Source organism: Urocampus carinirostris, chromosome 10, assembly GCF_059441175.1.
Source record: "Urocampus carinirostris isolate Australia breed hairy pipefish chromosome 10, RoL_Ucar_1.0, whole genome shotgun sequence".
NCBI classification, from domain to species: domain Eukaryota; kingdom Metazoa; phylum Chordata; class Actinopteri; order Syngnathiformes; family Syngnathidae; genus Urocampus; species Urocampus carinirostris.
The window spans coordinates 27,017,974-27,038,249 of record NC_142358.1 but is presented as its reverse complement, the minus strand read 5'-3'; the positions used below and the strand labels follow the sequence as shown (position 1 = coordinate 27,038,249).

Sequence of the window (20,276 nt, the reverse complement as noted above, 5' to 3'; positions counted from 1 at the left end):
GATCCAGTCCGCAGCATTCGCTCTGAAAATGCTGGTCTACTAGTGATCCCAAGAGCCAAGAAGAGATCCGCATGTTCTAGGGCGTTCTCCATTCGGGCCCCGGTGCTGTGGAATGCTCTTCCCCCTGAGATTCGATCTGCAACCCCAGTGCAAATGTTTAAATCTAAGATTAAAACACACTTCTATTCTATAGCATATGAATAACCTATATTTTATGTTGACAATATCTGTGTATTATTTGCCCTCATTTAGGTTTTAGGTCAGGGGATGGTGTCATAATAGTCTGTGGTTTGCAATAATCAGTGGTCTGTGCAGCCCTTTGAGGCTCTTTGTGATTAAGGGCTATACAAATAAACTTGATTTGTACGTTAAATGGTGTGTGAGTGTGTGTGTGTGTGTGTGAATGGGTAAACATTAATTGACTTGAAAAGCGCTATATAAATGCAGAGCATTTACCATACCCATATTGAGTTGTATTTCGGTGTCTGAAAAGTGCTACACAAATAATGTATACCTGTCAACCTGTACGTTTTTGCCGTACAAAGTACGTTTATTATGCATTTTAAGACGTGTATGGCGTACAAGAAAATCCGTACGGAAAAACACAAATGTGTCAATTATGGGTTCTATCCAGTAAACACCGACTATCACAAAACGACAAATCAATCAAGTCAAACGAGTTTGCCGCGGTAGCCTTTATCTCGGTATTGGGTTTTTTTTTCGTTGCAAACGAAGCGAACCGTTTGATGCTACTGTGCGCCTGCGTCTGCCGCCTGGGGATTTCCCATCATGCATCATTCTGAAAAAAAAAATATGGTGTAAGCTTATTTTGTATTTCGTAAGGGAAGATATGACAGTTTGTAAGGGCATGGAGCCGTGGAGGTTGACAGGTATGAATAATGTTATCATTTTTATACTCAACAAATTTAAAGTCAAAAGAAAAATACACCTTGATCATTCACGAAGGGGGGAAAACGTCTCAGCGAAAACCGGCTCTTGATTAACGTCGAGCCGGTTCATAGAGTCCTTTCGTTCGCAAACGACACATCAATAGTAACGGGTCCCTTTCTCTTTTTTTCATTTTCCCGTATCCGCCATTTCAGTTTTTGAACTTAGTTGTCATTGGCCGTTTTCGTATACATGAAATTCCGACCCTTAATCCCATCCACTTTGTTATTTTTAGTCGATAGCGTTAACGCCGAAGCGCTCATCGTTATTTTATTTCCAGTGCCGAGCTTTTGGCGGCGTCCGTTGATGCGCGAAAAAAGGCCAGCTAGCTTCGGGATGTTGTGTGTTTACTAAACGTGCTGAAGTTTTTTGTATGAGTTGAAGGTTTGGCGTGTGGAGAGCAGGAATAGGAGAGCAGGGAAAGAAGCCCGTCTCGGCGAAGGCTCCTCGATCATGGCCGGCAATTTTGACGCGGAAGACCGCGGCAGCTGGTACTGGGGTCGCCTGAGCAGGCAGGAGGCTGTGTCGCTGTTGCAGGGGCAAAGGCACGGCATGTTCCTGGTCCGGGACTCCTTCACTAGTCCTGGAGACTACGTGCTCTCGGTGTCGGAGAATTCCAAGGTTTCGCATTATATCATCAACAGCATCAGCAACAACCGACAATCCGGCCCAGGTAAGATAACGTTGCATCCTCGGGCCAACAAGTTTTGCAATGAACTGCACGTTTGCGTGCAGAAGCACGTTCGTATCGTTTTTGGTCCAGTTTAAGATTAAAGATACGCTTTGCATTTTATTGAAGTTTGAAATGGAATCACTTATCACAACACCGATTTCATTTCCCCCTCTATATTTTGTAACTTGTTCTACTCGGGTCTCAAAAAGCATTGAAATCCTTATTCAAGTCAAGTCATTTTTATTTGTATAGCCCTTAACCACAAAGAGTCTCAAAGGGCTGCACAGATTATTGCAAACCACAGACTATTATTACACCATCCCCTGATCTAAAACCTACACAAGGGCAAAGAACAACTCAAAAACCTCAACATGAGGAAAATGAAGAAACCTTGAGAGGGGACCACAGATGAGGTATGGATTTATGGACTGATATATATATATATATATATATATATATATATAATCGCTTTTCAAGTCAATGAAGACCTCCCAAAGCGCTTTACGTCTTCATTGACTTGAAAAGCGCTATGTAAATGCAGACCATTTACCATTTACAATGTGCTTAATCCCCCTTCCAGGATGACCAGGCTGCAACGGATGTTGCAATAACAAATAATACACAGATAGTGTCAACATAAAATATTGGTTAATTCATATGCTATGGAAAAGAAGTGTATTTTAAGCCTAGATTTCAACAGTTCCACTGAGGTTGCAGATCGAATCTCAGGGGGAAGAGCATTCCACAGGACTGGGGCCCGGATGGAGAACGCTCTTGAACCTGCGGATCTCTTCTTGGCTCTTGGGATCATGAGTAGACCAGCATTTTCAGAGCGAAGGCTCCGGACTGGAACATAGGGGGAAATTAAATCTAAAATATATGAGGCAGCAAGTCCATGCATGATATTGTATACTACTAACAGAACCTTAAAATCACATCTTATGCTAACAGGGAGCCAATGCAGGTTAGCTAAAATCGGGGTAATATGATCAAACTTTCTTGACTTCGTTAAAAGCCTCGCAGCAGCATAAAATAAAATCTTAATTGGCATGAAAATGTCTTAAATCCAATTTCGTACGTATTCAAAATCTACACCCTGCCTATGCCAAGTTGATTTTTGAAACAGATATTTTTATTATCGGAATATTTTCATCATAACGTTTTATACAGTCAATGCCTCCAATATTATGCCTTGGAGTGGACAAACTACTATAGATGCTGCCCGGCTTACGAACAAGATAGGTTCCGAACGATCATTCATAAGTTGAATTTGTTCGTAATTTGCTTCAGTGCTATAATTTGTATGTTTAAGGTTTATATACGTATGTTTAAGGCTTGTATAAGTAACCTGTATTGTTCTGTACTAAAAAAATAAACATTTCTTAAAAAAATATACTCTATAAACATAAAGTTGAGTTAAACTTACTTTTGGAAGATGTGCTTCAAGAGGTCCTCCTCCGTTGTAAAAAGTGGCCGAAAAAAGGGTTCCGACCATTTTCTCAACCACATCAAGCTTTCTTATTCCACTTTTTTTTTTTTTCAAAAGAAACAGCTTGCCTCTTCTTTACACTTTACACCAACCATATTAAATGGATGCACGAGATATTAAACAATAAAAACGTCAAAGTTCTTAGCACGCTAGATAAAGTACACGCAGTACTGTATGTTTACACACGAAATAGGAAGTAGAAGCCGGATTTCTTCTTCGGGGTAGATGCTGGGTAACCTCTCACAGCGCCACACGCTGGTAGCGGCAGAAAGAAGCACTACAGTAATGTCCTGTACTTCGAAAAAAGGTGCACACAATGCAAAATCTAACTATATTGATATTTTTCGACATCCCGAAAAAATGTTCACATCTACCGTTTTACGTAAGACAAATGGTCGTATCCAGGGGAGTGTCTGTACTGTACGCCTAAGTAAAGGGTCTTATTCGACCATGACAGAATTATGTTTGGACGAATTACATCAGGAATAAAAAGGAAAACAAAACATTCACTGTTTACAACTTGCAATCACCTAAGTCAGGGGTCTCAAAGTCAAATAGAGAGAGGGCTAAATAAAAATGGAATGCTCTTCCTTTTAAAATTTGATCTGCAACCTCAGCGGAAGTGTTTAAATCTAGTCTTAAAACACACTTATACTCAATAGCTTATGAATGATGTTGACCTCATGAAGCTGTCAACCAGACATTCTGTTATTACCTAAATTTCATGCTAATGACGTTTGTGTATCGTCTGTACATCCTTTTGAGACTTCTTGTATTTAAGGGCTATACAAATAAACTTGACTTGACTTAAAATTACACTTGTTTGAACTAAAAAGCTTTAGGAAAAAGTTTTTTATTTTCATTCACCATGATAGATAGATAGATACTTTATTCATCCCCGTAGGGAAATTCACACTTCCAGCAGTGTCCTTGTGTTGAAAATAAAACTAATAAAGTAAAAGGAATATAATACATAAATACCCACAGTAACATGTTGATATAGAGTATTTAAATATTGCTACATAAAATACACACTGTAATAGAAATAGGGTAATATGCAATGTGGGGGTGGGGAATAATGTGGGCTTTTACTCCCCCGGGTGGAGTTAAAGAGCCTCATCGCATGAGGAAGAAATGATCTCCTCAGTCTGTCCGTGGAACAAGAAATGCTTCATGAATGTATAAGAAGAGTTCTTTGGAAATAGTAGTTATCTGCCAGTTTTGACTGAGGATCCGTGATTTACTCTAAACATCTTATTCATTGATTGTTTTCCATGCCTAAAACCTTGAAAAGTGCTGTGTTTTTCAGATGGGACATTTTCAACTCGAACAAACTGTGATTGAAAACATAAAATACACATTTGTTTAAGATTGCAACTTATTCATGCGGTGTTTTTGTTTGTTTGTTTGATTCAATTGTGTGCTCTGGTCCACTTGGTCTTGAATTTGATTTGAAAAGGCAATTACAAACGTCTTGAATTTACCTTGTTTTCAAGTGTAGGAACCTATTGTTTTTACACATATTTAGTGTAGAATAATAATCAATGGTGTTCATAGACTCTATAGCCTAGCCCTCAGCTTAAAAAGGATTAGAGGCCTCTGATTTAAATACTTGTAGTTTGTAATAACCGTTTTTGCAACAATAAAAACAAGAATCTGAATTATTTCCATTTTAGTTCATGCAAACTGCAAAGTCACAAATACTACTTCAGTATTTAAACCTTATGTGTTTTGTTGCTTTTTATTTTGATATGAAAACGTTTCCCTTTGTTTATTTTTCTGCAAAGACTCGTTCATGATTTTTATTTTTTTTATTGTGTTATCATCGACCTTCAGTTTCGAATAATGGTGATAAGAAGCTCGTATAAATTTGTTGAAAAACATCCACGCACTACGTCTCAGTAAGTGCGATTGAAGCTGCCTTTAACAGCGAGTCCTTTATTTGTATTTCAAGTAAAATATCTTTGGGGATCATCACCCCAATGTGAGTGTACCATTAACGTACCAAATTTATAATTGATTGTGTTGTGTGGAGCAGTGTTTTTCAACCAGTGTGCCGTGAGGCATTGTCTAGTGTGCCGCTAGAATTTGCCCGATTTTATCTTTCCAAAAAATCAGGCCATTATTCAGTATTTTTGCCTTCTTCAGACGAGGAACTGTAATAGTCATCCATATCAGAAGGTGGCAGTAGATTTTTATATACTAAATATCTGCTCATGAGGTAGCACAATACATTTAATAACTTAATTTGTTTAACAAAGCCCAATCTTACCTTTTGTACTCGAGCGCCGCTGGCGGCTGTTAGAAAAGTTACATAAATTGGCCGTATCACTGAATAAGCCGCAGGGTTGAAGGTTTGGGAAAAAAATAGCGGCTTATAGTCCGGAATTTACGGTACAAGTCAATAAGAAGTACTTTTGTTCCAATTAGAAATCTAGAAGACTGGGTAAAACTTCTAAAATTTGGACTTAGTGTACATTTTGCTTATGGTTTATGAAATAATGTGGTTTATTTTTGTCTCTTTGGAAGAGGGGTGCTTACACATGCTTACCATTTTTTCTATCCTCTATTTCAGCAAGTTTGTCGCATCCAAGGTTTCGTATTGGCGACCAGGAGTTTGATGCGCTTCCTGCTTTGCTGGAATTCTACAAAATCCATTACTTGGACACCACCACCCTTATAGAACCCATCAACAAGTCTAAACACACGTCTTTCATCGGCATTGGCCCATGCGGGGCCCCGCCACCTCGCCTGGAAGACGAGTACGTCAGAGCGCTTTTCGATTTTCCCGGCAACGACGACGAGGATCTCCCGTTTCGGAAAGGTGACGTCCTTCGCGTTCTGGAGAAGCCGGAGGAGCAGTGGTGGAACGCTCAGAACTCCGAAGGCCGAGCAGGGATGATCCCGGTGCCGTATGTGGAGAAGTATCGCCCGACGTCTCCGAGTTCGGCTGTTGCTCCTGGTTTACCCTCCGCTTGCCCGCCGGGAGGAATTGGGATGGTAGCAAACTCTGATGGATCTGTGGCTCACCCCGGTCCCCCACTAATGGGAGATCCCAGTCAGTATGCCCAACCGACTCCCCTGCCGAACCTCCAGAATGGACCTGTCTTTGCCAGAGCCATACAGAAGAGGGTGCCCAACGCATATGACAAGACCGCCCTTGCTCTTGAGGTAACTTGAATGTGTGAGTGTGTGTGTGAGTGTGTGTGAATGGGTAAGTGTGAAGCACATTGTAAAGCGCTTTGGGAAGTCTTCATGGACTTGAAAAGCGCTATATAAATGCAGACCATTTAATCATTTTGGCAGTCGTCTACAAACCTTTCTGTATCATGGATCAGTTTAATGTCTGACTGTATTGTCGCAGCCCGGTCTAATAATAACAATAATACAAATAACATCAATAATAGCGATAAGCTCAAATCCACTGTGCAAACAGTAAACGACTGTAGATCCAGAGGACAGGAAAAGGGCACTTGATTTTATCTCACCATCAGACTATTTTTACTCACAGTACCACTTTGTACAGCATGCTTTGGCTGACCGTTTACCCATAACGTTTCATTACTTGGAAAGCTAAAAGCAAGTCAAGCCATCCAGTAATTATTTCAGCGTCGTACGGGCTTTTTTTCCTCATCTTCCATGACCACTTATCGATTGATGCTATCATTCAAAAGGAGCGTTGCATTGAAAACATTTATGAGTTAAGGTAAGACAAAAACTACTGAAGCATTATGGGAAAGAGTTCTGCCAAATCAACATGGAGAGTAAAAATAGTGTGATGATGAGATAATGATTATATACCTTTTGCTTTGACACTCACAAACGTTGCAGCAGTGAGAGACACATGAACTTGGGAAAAAATATCTTGTTGTTAAAAGCTTGAGGAGGGCTGTGTTTTATGGCATTCTCTTTCTCCTTCCTTCTCGAAAGCAAATTGAAAAATAAGCAGTCGTGTCGTGCAAAAACTTCTCCTGAGTGAAAACCAGCTGCACAAGGTGACATCATAACAAAGCTTTTGAATACTTTTTCTAGGGATTTTTTTTTATCTGTGTGTTTTTCACGACTAAACCAATAATGCATTTTAAGTTATTTTGGCAGCAAAATTTTCACTGCCAAAAATGTCATGGGTCTCTACTTTCTTAGTGTGTAAACCAGCGCAAAAGCTTCATGTATCTTTTCCTTACAAGATCAAATTCAACACCTTGGGTTTAAAGTTTTGATCTTACTTAATCAAATAGAATTGTAAACTATATGGTAAAAGATAACTGTTCTGGTCCCAAAAACTTCTTTACATTAAGTACACTAAAGCCACTTTTCTACTAAACGGTTCTGGCCTTCTTCGCCTCCCCTGGCCTCTCCCTGGTACCTTTTCCATTAGAGGGCGGTGCTACGTCTTGATGACATTTCAGCGTCATATTTGGCACTAATATTTAGCTGAACTCTTCTTGTTTGTCGCCGATCAAAGTAAGAAAACACTGCATCTGGTCAGAAGATGTAATAATTATATCCATGAGATTTTGTTATATTAGACATAAGAGGAAAGGAGAATTTGTAAAATGTATTTAATAGGGAAGATAAAGGGGTAGGAAAAATAAGCATCTGCTTCTGACTACCCCTTTTCGAACATGTTATGTGACATTATTCTGATGTTGACTCGTTGTTTTTGTCCTGTTTTTATTTTTATGTTCGAAATAAAAGTTTTCATTAATTAATTAATTAATTTATTCATTCATTCAAGACCATAGGGCTGAAGTACGTGCAGTATCCTGAATTTCAAAATAGTCTTTGTTGCTAAAAAATAATGTGACGCTATTTTGAAAATGGTGGGGAGAATTAACAGAACCTTCTTTTCTTTACTGCCCATTTTGAGCAATCAGTGGTCAGCAGTGCCCCAACTTCGCGCACCAATCAGTGGTCAGCAGTGACGCACGAGAGGTTTTCAGTCCCTGGTCTGGGGTATAGAACCTCAAGGGTATCCAGGGCCAGGCTCCCAGGGACTAAGAACCGGTTACTTTTCATAATTGAAAACCAAAAAAGGCCAGTTGAGGCAAGGCAAGGAAGGCGAGAACCGTGTCGTAAAAAAGGGGCATAAGACAAAGACTAGTAACTTGGTGCATAAAATGCTACTGCAGTAATAAGAATGAATGAATGAAAACTTTTATTTCAAACATAAAAATAAAAACAGGACAAAAACAATGAGTCAACAACAAAATAATGTCACATAACATGTTCGAAAAGGGGTAGTCAGAAGCTGAGGCGTGTTCAGGAGAGTGAGTGATTGCTATCGCGAGCTATCGCTAGCTTCTGAACGGCCAGTGATTATTGAGCGCTCGCGTGCCCGAGTAATCACGGGAGAAAGACCGCTTACTTTGATTTCCAACATGGCGTCGACAGTGCAGAAGATGGAGGATCTCACCCTGACGAGTGCTGTTGGCGATGTAATATATCGTCTTACATTGCCTGGTAATGTTTGTGAACAATGCAAGACAGGTATGACCCTTCCACTGCGTTTAGGATAACCTTAACTGTGTCAATATGCGAACTGTCGCTTATATCAGCCAACTCGCTCAAAGCAAGCTGTAGAACGAAATCCATTGTACTGTCGTCGGCCATTTTGGATCAGTAAGGCAATCACAGTGAGCGATTACAAAACGTTCAGCAGTGCGCGGCAAGCGATTATCAAGAGACTACATGTCTGATCACTCTCCTGAACACGCCTCAGATGCTTATTTTTCCTACCCCTTTATCTTCCCTATTAAATACATTTTACAAATCCTCCTTTCCTCTTATGTCTAATATAACAAAATCTCATGGATATACTTATTACATAGGTCAGATATCAATAATTATGATAATTACAATAATCACAGATTTTATACACTAATATTCGCAATACCCATCCCTCAACGTCATAATGCACCTAGTTACCAAATGTCACTGCGGCACCAATGATAATAACAACAATAAAAATAAACATAATATCTATAATAACAGTAAGAGGAATCATAAAACTAATAATTTGTTTAATGCCTTTGATAATCCCCGTATCTATATTATTTTATATTTAAAAATATATATCAAAAGGGTTAAAGACAAAATTTAACAACTATACAAAAAGAGCTATCTTGAGATCGGCAGGTTCGAGAGTGTTCTCCATTCGGGCCAGAGTGCTGTGGAATGCTCTTCCCCCTGAGATTTGATCTGCAACCTCGGTGGAACTGTTAAAATCAATCTAGGCTTAAAACACTTCTGTAGCATATGAATAACCTATATTTTTTGTTGACAATATCTGTGTATTATTTGTTATTGCAACATCCATTGCAGCCTGGTCAACCTGGAAGGGGGATTACCTCATGTGCGGTCCCTTCTTAAGGTTTCTTCATTTTCCTCATGTTGAGGTTTTTGAGTTTTTCCTTGCCCTCATGTAGGTTTTAGATCAGGGGATGGTGCAATAATTTTCTGTAGTTTGTAATAATCTGTGGTTTGTGCAGCCCTTTGAGACTCTTTGTGATTAAGGGCTATACAAATAGACTTGACTTGACTAGAGTAGATCTAATTTAAGTTGTTAGCGGGCTCATTGTAATTTAAACAATATCTGATTTTTACAACATTGCAATGTCCAGCCTGAGGGCCGAGGCCAGCTAACACTGGAGCAAGCATGGTGTTTTGTTGCAATGTCATAAATTATTCGATGATGTAATGCTCATCTCTGCAAAATACTTTAAAGAATCACAGCAAACAGAAACTCATTCGCTCCTAAGAAGTTCTACTGTCATATGGAAGAATCCAAGGCTTCTTAGCAAATACATCCTATTTTCCCCTTAATATTTACGGACATTATTTTTGTATTCCCACTGTAATTTGTCTGCTGGTCTATTTTGAATGATTTTTCGGTAACGCAGATGAAAATATTAAGTGTCCCTGAAAAGTAGCATTTCGTGTTTTTTGACAAGTAATATACAACATTTTTTGATTGAGTGCAGGAAGGGTGTGTTCAGTTCTTACTTGGTGATGACATTTGCATGGGTGTGAATACATGTCTCGCCTATATGTGACCACTGATTGACAACCAACCAGTCCAGTTTTTCCAACTTTTTTTGAAGGTTAAAAAATTAAATCAAATATAAAGCTGATGATTAAAAAATAAACCCTCAATGGTCAGAAAAAAATACTGTGACTGCAAAGAAAATGATTTTCATTGAGCTGAATTGTAATGTTAGATAATATTCAGTGTAAAACAAATGTTGTATCGCACATAACTCTAATATTGTATGTACTCCGATCATGTTTGTGTGTCTACTATAAATACAGTTTTTTTCTTGTAAAAACTTAAGCAGTGCTGCAAAAGCTTTAATTCATAAGGTAATGCTTTAAATCACCTTCATCTCTTTTTTTAAGACAATAAGCAAAAAGTAAAGCCACTAAAACTTTGACATTACTTGTATTAAGGTTAATATTAGGGGTGGGACGATATGCTTTTGTCACAATTCGATTGTATCAGGATACTAAGTGCCGATTTGATTTTCATCACGATTTTGATAATTGCGATCCTACTGCCATTCGATATAATTGATAATTGCAATATCATTTTCTTTCCTAAAACAAAAACAACAAGCAAAAAACGGGGACCGAATATATTATTTTGCTTTCAATCTGAAAATTAAAAAAAACTATCGAAATGATCCAAAAATACTATAATACAGAAATAATACCACAAAAATACTACCACAGAAATACTACCGCTGAAACACTACAAAAATACAACTACAGTAATAATACAAAAACACTAAATAAATATGACAGAAATACTAAAACAATACTACTATGGCAATACTTCACAAATCCTTCTACAGAAATACAACCCAATTTACCACAATGGAAATACTACAAAATACTATGGAAATCCTATTATAATTCTACTATTTGAATACTTCCGAAATACTTCTACAGAAATACAACCAAAAACACCATTACCATTACTCTATAATACAAAAATACTATGACAGATAAATTACAACAGAAATACGACTAAATACAGCTACAGTAATATTCCAAAATTACTACTATGGAAATACCATAGAAATACTAAAACTTTCACGATGGAAATACTTATGCGCCAGATATGACATCATAAAAATCAATTCCTGGGAGAAACATCGAATTTGAAAATGGCCCAAAATAAAATCACAATATATACATGAATCGATTGTTTTTCTTGTCCCTCCCTTAGTAAATACAAACCGTATTGTATTTTTCAAAAAGGTTTTAAATTACAAGATAAGATGTACATATCTAGCTAAATGAGTATGTTGTGTGTATTCTGAGAAGGATTTGAGGGCAGTTTGTCTTTGAACCAGGTGAAAGGGTTCGGAACAAGTCAAAGTAACCTTAGATGGAATTTTGATCACTGGCATCCGGACGCAAGGTGTAGGGAAGAGTTTTGAGTCGGAGAACAGGACTGTTTCCTCCAGCTTCTATGAAGTCAGAGAGGGACTTGAAAACTCAAAATTGCTAAAGACTCTAGCAGTCAAAGCTAGTGTTAAATGAATGTATTCAGACTCTGCCCTATTTACGAACAAGAGTATGTTAAAGGCTTGTAACCTGTAATGTTTTGTACTAAAAAATAAATATTTCATAAAATAATATGCTCTATAAAGATAAATAAAGTTAAGTTTAACTTACTTTTGGAAGATGAGCTTCAACAGTTAGACAACTTCCTCCTTCGTGGTAAAAAGTGGCCGAAAAAAGAGATCCAACCATTTTCTCAACAGCATCAAGCTTCCATATTCCACTTTCTTTTCAAATTAAACGGCTCACATTTTTTTTACACTTTACACCAACTATATTGAATGGATGCACGAGATATCAAACAATAAAAATGTCACAGTTCTTAGCGCGCTGGAGATGCAGTATAGAATGTTTACACATGAACTAGGAAGAGGAAGCGGATTTCTTCTTCGGGGTGGATGCTGGGTGACCTCTCACAGCGCCACACACGCTAGTAGTGGTGGAAAGAAGCACGACAGTAATGTCCTGTACTCGGAAAAAGGTGCACACCATACAAAATCTAACTTACAGCAATGCCCGGATGTTTTTCGACATCCCAAAAAAATGGTCGTATCTACCGTTTTACGTAACTCGAATGGTTGTAAGTAGGGGAGCGTCTGTATATATTTTTAAAGAGTAATTGGTTGTGGTCTGTTAACATAAATGGATACTTTTTACAAATGAGCGACCAAACTACTTTTGCAAAGAGCTTGGTGCCCTCGATCCGTTCCCACAAAAATATTTTCTATAGCTGATGTTATACTTGACTAGTTATTTTGTTGTTATTGTACTCTGTGCAGCCCTTTGAGACTTTTTGTGATAAAAAGCTATACAAAAAAACATGACGTGACAAAAGAAATGATTCCAAGCCATCCACAAACAACAAATAAAGCACAAGCAAGGCAATTTTCTCATAAAAGAGCAACATTTAATCGAGAATGATGACTGGATAGCCTCATGGCAGAGTGCTGGCAGTGCAGTAATTCCAAAAAATACGTTGGAAGAATGAAGTGGTCATAACATGAAGGTACACCGTCAAAATGATCAAGTGTAATATCAAGATGATTACTTTTCATATAATCACCATTCAATTGTGACAGCTTTTAACTTGACAGGGAGTTTTTGTTTCGTTTTGGGAGGTAACATTTTCATACAAATTTACTTTAGTGACGTAAAGCTCCATTTGCCGTAGTGTAAATTGTAGCTGAGCTCACTCCTTTTTTAGGTAGCCTTGCCTAGCGTTGGTCGTGACATACTGTACAGTCTAGCTGCGCCACTCCCTATTGTTTGATTTTCTGGTATTATCCGGTGTAAGTTTGCCTTGATGTGCTTTGCTCAGGTCAGAAAAATGACTCAACTTGTTGGCTTCGGTTTGGATTGTTAATAATTAGCTTGGATTTCCTTGTCTTTGTCTATTGGATCCCTTTGTTTTATACTCTTATATTACCGTAGTCACTTTTGTTTACTATTCTTATGTAGTGTATGGTGACACTTCTGAACTGATTATCTTTTGTGTGGTTAGGTGTTTGCAGGAATTAGGAGAACTTGGTGTCATTTTAATAATAACACCCATAATTCAGGCTTTTATCCACCTGAAAAGATTGTAAGAACACTGCACAAATTGTTTCCCACCGAAGTGACACAGCATTTACAGGTCAATAAATAACATCAACCCAACAGTGAGGTCGACGGGTGCAACAGCCACACCTTCTGTTGCAGGATATCCTCCTGAGGCAGGCAAGTGCAGGAAACGCATGACTGTTAATATCACCTTCACTTTGAGGGTGATATGCAGAACCAAACTAATTATTTATACAGTAACATAGGCAAGCTATCAGTACTTGAAAAGCAAAGCGAACAAAACAAAAAAAGGCTATTAAGTCGGTTCTAAGCAGCTGTTTGTCATCCGCTGGGATTGATGGCTATTATGTCAGAATTCCAGAGGTTGCAGCAAGTACCGTATTTTTCGAATAATGGTCTTTTCTGATATATTTTTCATATACGGTATATGGAGGTAAAACTACACTTAAGAGTTAGGGTTACATAAAACATAAATTAATATATTTTAACCAAATTAAGTCTCATCTCATCAGCTGTACCGCTTATCCTCATTAGGGTCGCGGGGGGGCTGGAGCCCATCCAAGCCATCTCCGGGCAGTGGGCAGGGGACACCCTGAACTGGTTGCCAGCCAATCGCAGGGCACACGGGGACAGACATCTCACTCGCTCATTCACACCTAGGGACAATTTGGACCGGCCAATACACCTGAAATGCATGTTTTTGGAATGTGGGAGGAAACCGGAGTGCCCGGAAGAAACCCACGCAAGCACGGGGAGAACATACAAACTGCGCACAGGAAGTCTGGAGCTGGATTTGAACCCACGCAGGAGGTTCCCATGACATGAACTGTGCCGCACATGCGCTGACCACTGCGCCGCCGTGCTGCCCCACCAAATTAAGTAATTTCATAAAATATAAATTAACAATATGACATCCTGTTTCACCACAAAAATTAAAATTTTAATTCATAAATGATTAATCTGCTGTCCTCACTCCAAATTGTGCCATTTTTCGCGAACTAGACAGATAGTGAACGATGTGCCACAAGTAAATAAGAATTCGCAAAGAGCATTCGAAAGTGGACGACTGTGCTGCCGTCAAAATTCTGTTTTTTTCTTTTAGCAACAATTACCATGTTAACCTAATGAAGGCGCTTCAAGACCTTTGTGTATGTTTCTTAAAGGCAGAACATTAACCTCACTGTCACAAATGATTCTGAACCGTGCATGTATATCTATTTGATTAAACATACAAATTAAAAAAATACAAACTGTTGGAAGAAAAGATTATTAGATTATTATTATTATATATTGTTGCATTTTGGTTATTATAGGAAACCCTTTCATCATTGGTTGAAATGTAACTAACATTACTGTACAATTAACATGTTAAACACAAGAGGGCACTTAAACACCACTCTATATGTTTCTCAATGGCACAACAGTTACCGCATGCATTAAAGGGTTCTTACAGATTCTTGAAATACGTGAAAATGCTTGAATTTTAAGGTTGGGTTTTCAAAGATCAAACTGTGTCTGAATTTTAGGTAAAGTGCTTTTAAGTGTTTTGCCATGTTACTCAACAAGTCTCCTTTAAAATGACACCGACCCTGCATTCTGGCGGCCTCGCTTTGCCATTGCATTTTTTCTTCCCTTGTGATTAACGGCAACTGGCCTTATTTTGTATGGCATTGGGTCATGCCCAAGAGGACAGGTGCATGTCACACCTAAACAGGGCACTGTGAAATGAGTATCAGTGCAAGGATTACATATATCCATTGTGGACATTTATTATGAGCCATGCAAAACAATAAGGTAGTGTTTGCCAGTGGTAAGTTCTAATTCAAAAAACTGAAAATGTGTTTTTACCCAACACCTATATGGAGGACATATGTCTCAAAAACAAATATATTCGCAATTTACTCAAGACCTAAAAATCCTATGTCTTGATGAATGCATATACAAGATTAAAAATCGCATATGTGGATCGCAGATCTATTTGTGGCTCTCCAAAATACATTATTCACACTGGATTTTTTTTCTTTTAACCCCTTAACGTTCCGCCTGCTGTCGATAAAATTGTGTCTTCACGATGGCACCAGTCACTGAAATACGTCAGGCCAAATATTATTGCAAATCTTAAACTCTTGGGATTCAATATATGATGACCGCCTTAAAAATTTAACAATCACAGAAACATCACAATCAGTGTGAAACAAGATAATGTGGTACCTCTACTTACGGATTTAATTAGTTCTGTTAGTAGCTTGTAACCTGAAAACTTCTTAAGTAGAGACATATTTTGAATGTAAATGCACTAATCCGTTTCAAGCCCAGCAAAAGTACAGTATGCATTTTTAATAAATCATAAGAGTGCATCAGAACATAAAACAAATACATGTGTAAAATTAGATTACTGCACAATAAACATACAACAAAAGGCACATAAATGTAATAAAACAGAATAAAGGGATTAATAATAATCTTCATGTACCTTTTTGCCTTGCTTTTCTTGAAAAACGGATCCAATGGTGTGTGCTTTTGCCTGTTTTTGAAAATCCGTTGGAAATGCGTAGGCAGACATAGCGATAGCCCGACTTGTCCACACTTTTTTGGGGTTATTTCTTTCCAAAATTTCTGGGACTTGATGGAATTTTGCCAAAATGTCTTTGATTTGGCCTGATTAGAAAATTGCTGCGTCCTCCTCAGCTATTTTGCCGGAACCTATCCTCGACGTCTCTGATCTCTGAACTGTGACGGTGACACGAAGGGCATGCTGGGAGTACGCATGCACACTAAGTTGCCAGGCTGATTTTAAGCGATAGCTAGTTTTTTATTCATTTGGGAAACTCTGGGAGCGGCTAATAGGAGCCTATACCATATTGTATTTTTTTACTTTGTATCCTGAAACGCCTTTGTAACCATGGGAAATATTTTACCATTCAGGTGCTTTGCAACATGAAACTTTCGTATGAAGAAATATTCATGAGTAGAGGTATCACTGTACCCCAAAACTATAAAGCTGGCATAGCTCACCAATAACTTGCTCTCATAGTTAAGCTGATTATAGGATTCCCGGCAAACATAGACTCGTTAATTCCAGGAAGATCCAGTGAATCCAACTGTGTAAAATATTTACTCCAAAATACGTGACAATGCAAACAGATGAAAAACCTTTGAAAACGCTTTGACATACCTTCAGAAAATGTGTGAAATAAAATGTATAGTTTTTCAGATTGTGATCAAATTTGACCTATGTCCAGGTAAGGCTTCATGCTATTGTCTCACCTGTTTTCCAGCTAAGATGACCAAGTTACAATCATCTGCTGGCCTTTAATTACAAAATAAATTCAGGCAATTAAAAAAAACTGTTTCTCTGTGTTCTAACTCAGAATACTCAATTTTAGTAGCACTTGCAGTGATTATTTCAGTTGCGGGCAAAACTCGAGGGTCTTAGGTTTCATAAAGAGAACAAAACCGTCAATATTCTTCAAGGACAGCATTCGATTTACGTCTTGGATTGGGATTTTAGGTGAATTTTAAGAGGTATTAGAGAAATTATATAAAAGTGCTTGAATTTGGCCTTGAAAAAAGAGGTGTACTGTTTGTAATTATGCGAGCTTTTGACTGTCTGATTCATATGCACAATTTGTCTCTCTATCCAGGTGGGGGACATGGTGAAAGTGACGAAAATAAATGTAAATGGCCAGTGGGAAGGCGAATGTAAAGGCAAACGCGGCCACTTTCCTTTCACGCACGTCAAACTTCTGGACCAGCACAACGCAGAGGACGAACTCAGCTGAGAATGGACTGGCGGGTGCCAAAACTGGACTCGAGCCTCAAGCCCGCCTCGCTCCCCGTTGCCCCTCAATGCTCACACCAAGTAAAGTTTGTCACCACTGTTCTGAAAAACAAGCACCATATATTTCTGACAGCCTCTCACCTCCACTTCCTGCTCAGACTGACCGAAAGCAAAATGAAAGAGGAGCTGGAAAGTCTTTTGTAACGAGTTCTCTTCTCCGTAGTGACACCCATTTAGCACCTCTCACTCCTCAGGACCACTCATCACACAACTTGGCCATTTCCTCATCCTGGGTTTGGGCATGTAGATACGTCAGCACTGTGTCATTTTTCATTCACTAAGCTGGGTGGAAAAAACAAGTTCAAAGGTGAACACAAGAGATTTCTGAAGTCGCTGGCTCTAAGGAAACAGTTAAATTTAGCTTGGCATGTAGATTTTTTTACCGTATTTTCCGCACTACCAGGCGCACAGGCGCATCTACAGTCTTTTGTCAGAACTGATTCATATCGTTAACCTCATGCAAAAATGGCACTACTTTCTTTGTTTCATGCATGGACGGTAGGAAAACCTTCTCAGCTATTCATGTTTTTATTAAATTCTCGAAATATGAATTATTTTCTAAATTCTATAATCTAACTGTTGGCGTGCGATAATGGCCTGAACGACTTATGTACCTAGCATGCGATAATGGCCATACTAACGTAAAGCCATTATTGCATACACTATCATTTGGAAATCCAGTATCCTTTTGTTATTCTTTCCTACAAATTTATCAGATGTTGATAAGGCTTTTATGGCATGAGAAATTTGTAAACACTTAGGCCATTATCACACGGAAATATATTTTCATTATTCGCCAACTAGTGATTGTTTCGACAAACGCTATGTGATATGAAAGCTAATTAATTGGTTATTTACAAAAATAAGTCAAATTAAGTGCAACTATTATTTTCAAATGACATACAAAAAAGCATTGGATTTCATCTCAATATCGCACTATTTTTACTCATGGTGCCAGAAGTCAATGTTAGAGAATGGAGAAATCAGAAAGTTGTCCCCAAGCAGTGTTCCCTCTAAGCTGCGCGCGTGCGCAATTGCGCACTGCTCGCACATTCTGAGCGCACAAGAAAATCTAGACAGCGCACAAAAATGAGGGCTCAAAATTACTAATTAAGAAGCGACTAAAGTCAAAGTTACAGTGCATGAAGGTAAAAATACACGGGTTCCCCTGATGTTGTGTCCTAAATGCGGTATTTTGAAGTCGAGTCGAAGTAGAACGAAGTTGAGTAAAGTTAGTAGAGTTTGTCAATAACCGGCTTCTTCGGCTCGGCTCACTAAAAGGAACCGGCTCTTTCGGGTCCTAAACGGCTCTTCAGGTTGTTTTTGCTACTTTAATCCCAACATGACCAAATTTTATGTAAAATTATGCACAAAATGACTTAAAGGAATGGGGGAATAGAACAAAAAAGAAAAAAGTACCAAAATGAAAAAGTAGTGAAAAGCTGAGAAAAAAAGAAACAAAAGGAAGAGAAAAAAAGATTGAAAAATTTAGAAAAAAGCCAGAAAAAAGAAATGTAGGAAAAAAGTAAATAAAGAACAAAAAGAAAGAAGGAACAGCTCGGAAAAAATAAACACAATGAGATTTTTTTTTTAAAGGAATTTTTAAAAAAGTAGAAAAAAAACACGGAAAAAAGAAGAAAAAGTTTGTGTTGCATTTAAATAATTTCCAATTATATCAAGTGAATCTTGTTGCCAACATTGTACTTCCACTAAAAAATGTGATTAAGTACAGATCTGTATCTTACAACTGACTAAATAAGCCCCCAAAAATATTAATATTATGCGACAAAATATGTCAGGAAATAAAAAGAAATGGATATCTTGTGAAAGAATTGTAAGAACAAACGACGTTTGTAGGCCGTACAACCTTTGCAATAGTACACGAGTCAATTCATTCAAAAGAGAAAAATAATTTTGCATTGCCGGAAACTCAGCAAAATGTAACTTGATTTCAAGTTTTGGACATGTTTGATAATTAATTATCTTGCCACACTTGGGATTATGGTTGCTCACTGTTGTTTCAAGCGTTGCTCACCGACTTTGTCTGAACGCTCAGACCCATGGAAAATTAGAGGGAACATTGTCCCCAAGATATAAATTTTATTCATATCTTTTAGAATGACTTTCTCCATTCCTTTACGTTATTTATACGTTAATGAGAAAAAAATCCTATGCTTTTTTGTATTGAATCTATATCACTGGTGGTCTAGTGGTAACGTGTCGGTATTCTCACTGCCGTGACCCATGTTTAATTCCAGTTGCATATAATGTTTTGCAATTTTGGTCAGAAGTATTTTGATCAACTACGGTAGTATACCATATAACCTTGTGTAGCAAAGAATACAAATAAGGTTCATCTGGTAATAAGGCTGACTTTAGAATTTCTCCGGAAAATACAGCAATTTTATTTTTTTGTTCCTCCCTGTCCTCGCAATGTGAGTTCATCATTTTCCCAATCTGATAACCTATAATGTGTATACGGTCATTTTCAAAACTGCTTATCGTCTTTTGGGTCATGGGAGTGAAATTATATGTTTTTCTTATTAATGCACAAACAATAAGTATTTAACAGCAGTTAGGTATTGATGAAGGTTAACTATTATGTGATTTATACTAGGGTTGCAATTTTCGAATTTAAAAGAAAAGTACATTTTCTGTGCAAATTCGATTTTTTGTAAGTACTTAATCCCAGTGAAATGCTTTGACCACAAGGCAACAGCGCCCGTTTCTGGGGCTCTTTGCTAGGGTTGCTGTCTGCTGACACATGGTGGGTGGGTGGCATTAGAGTGCTGCTTGCAAACTTTGCCTTGCCTTTGCTAGTGCTATGAAAACCTGCCTTTGATTGACTGGGGCCGTTAAAACCTGAACTGGGATGATTTTGGTTGGCCTAAGACTCTATCACTTAAATAACAAAGGGTTTGCCCTTGAACATGGAATTATAAATCCTTGAAAAAAAATACAGTGTCTTGCGATTACACAATCACACTTCATCACATGGCAATATCGGTTAGATTTCGGTTAATCGTGCAGCCCTAATTCATATTAGCCTTAGCAAAGGTTTGCCCCTGTGCTGACTGCTATTCCAGTCGCTATAAAATTCACGGGCTTAAGAGAGCAGTATTACCAGAGCATTACTCATTGTTCCTATACAAAGGTTAGGTATTAGTGGTCACAAAAAACCTGTGCAAACCTTGTGA

At 38.1% G+C, this 20,276-nt stretch overlaps 1 protein-coding gene across 1 annotated transcript; it reads left to right on the top strand.

The window, feature by feature from the left end:
* The first annotated feature begins 1,066 nt into the window (after positions 1–1,066).
* Positions 1,067–19,220, top strand: crk (CRK proto-oncogene, adaptor protein). The gene is made up of 3 exons (XM_088345518.1): positions 1,067–1,621; positions 5,686–6,281; positions 16,883–19,220. The coding sequence occupies exons 1-3, from the start codon at positions 1,402–1,404 to the stop codon at positions 17,018–17,020; spliced, it is 954 nt and encodes a 317-aa protein (XP_088201644.1). The 5' UTR covers positions 1,067–1,401; the 3' UTR covers positions 17,021–19,220.
* Positions 19,221–20,276: the final 1,056 nt, after the last annotated feature.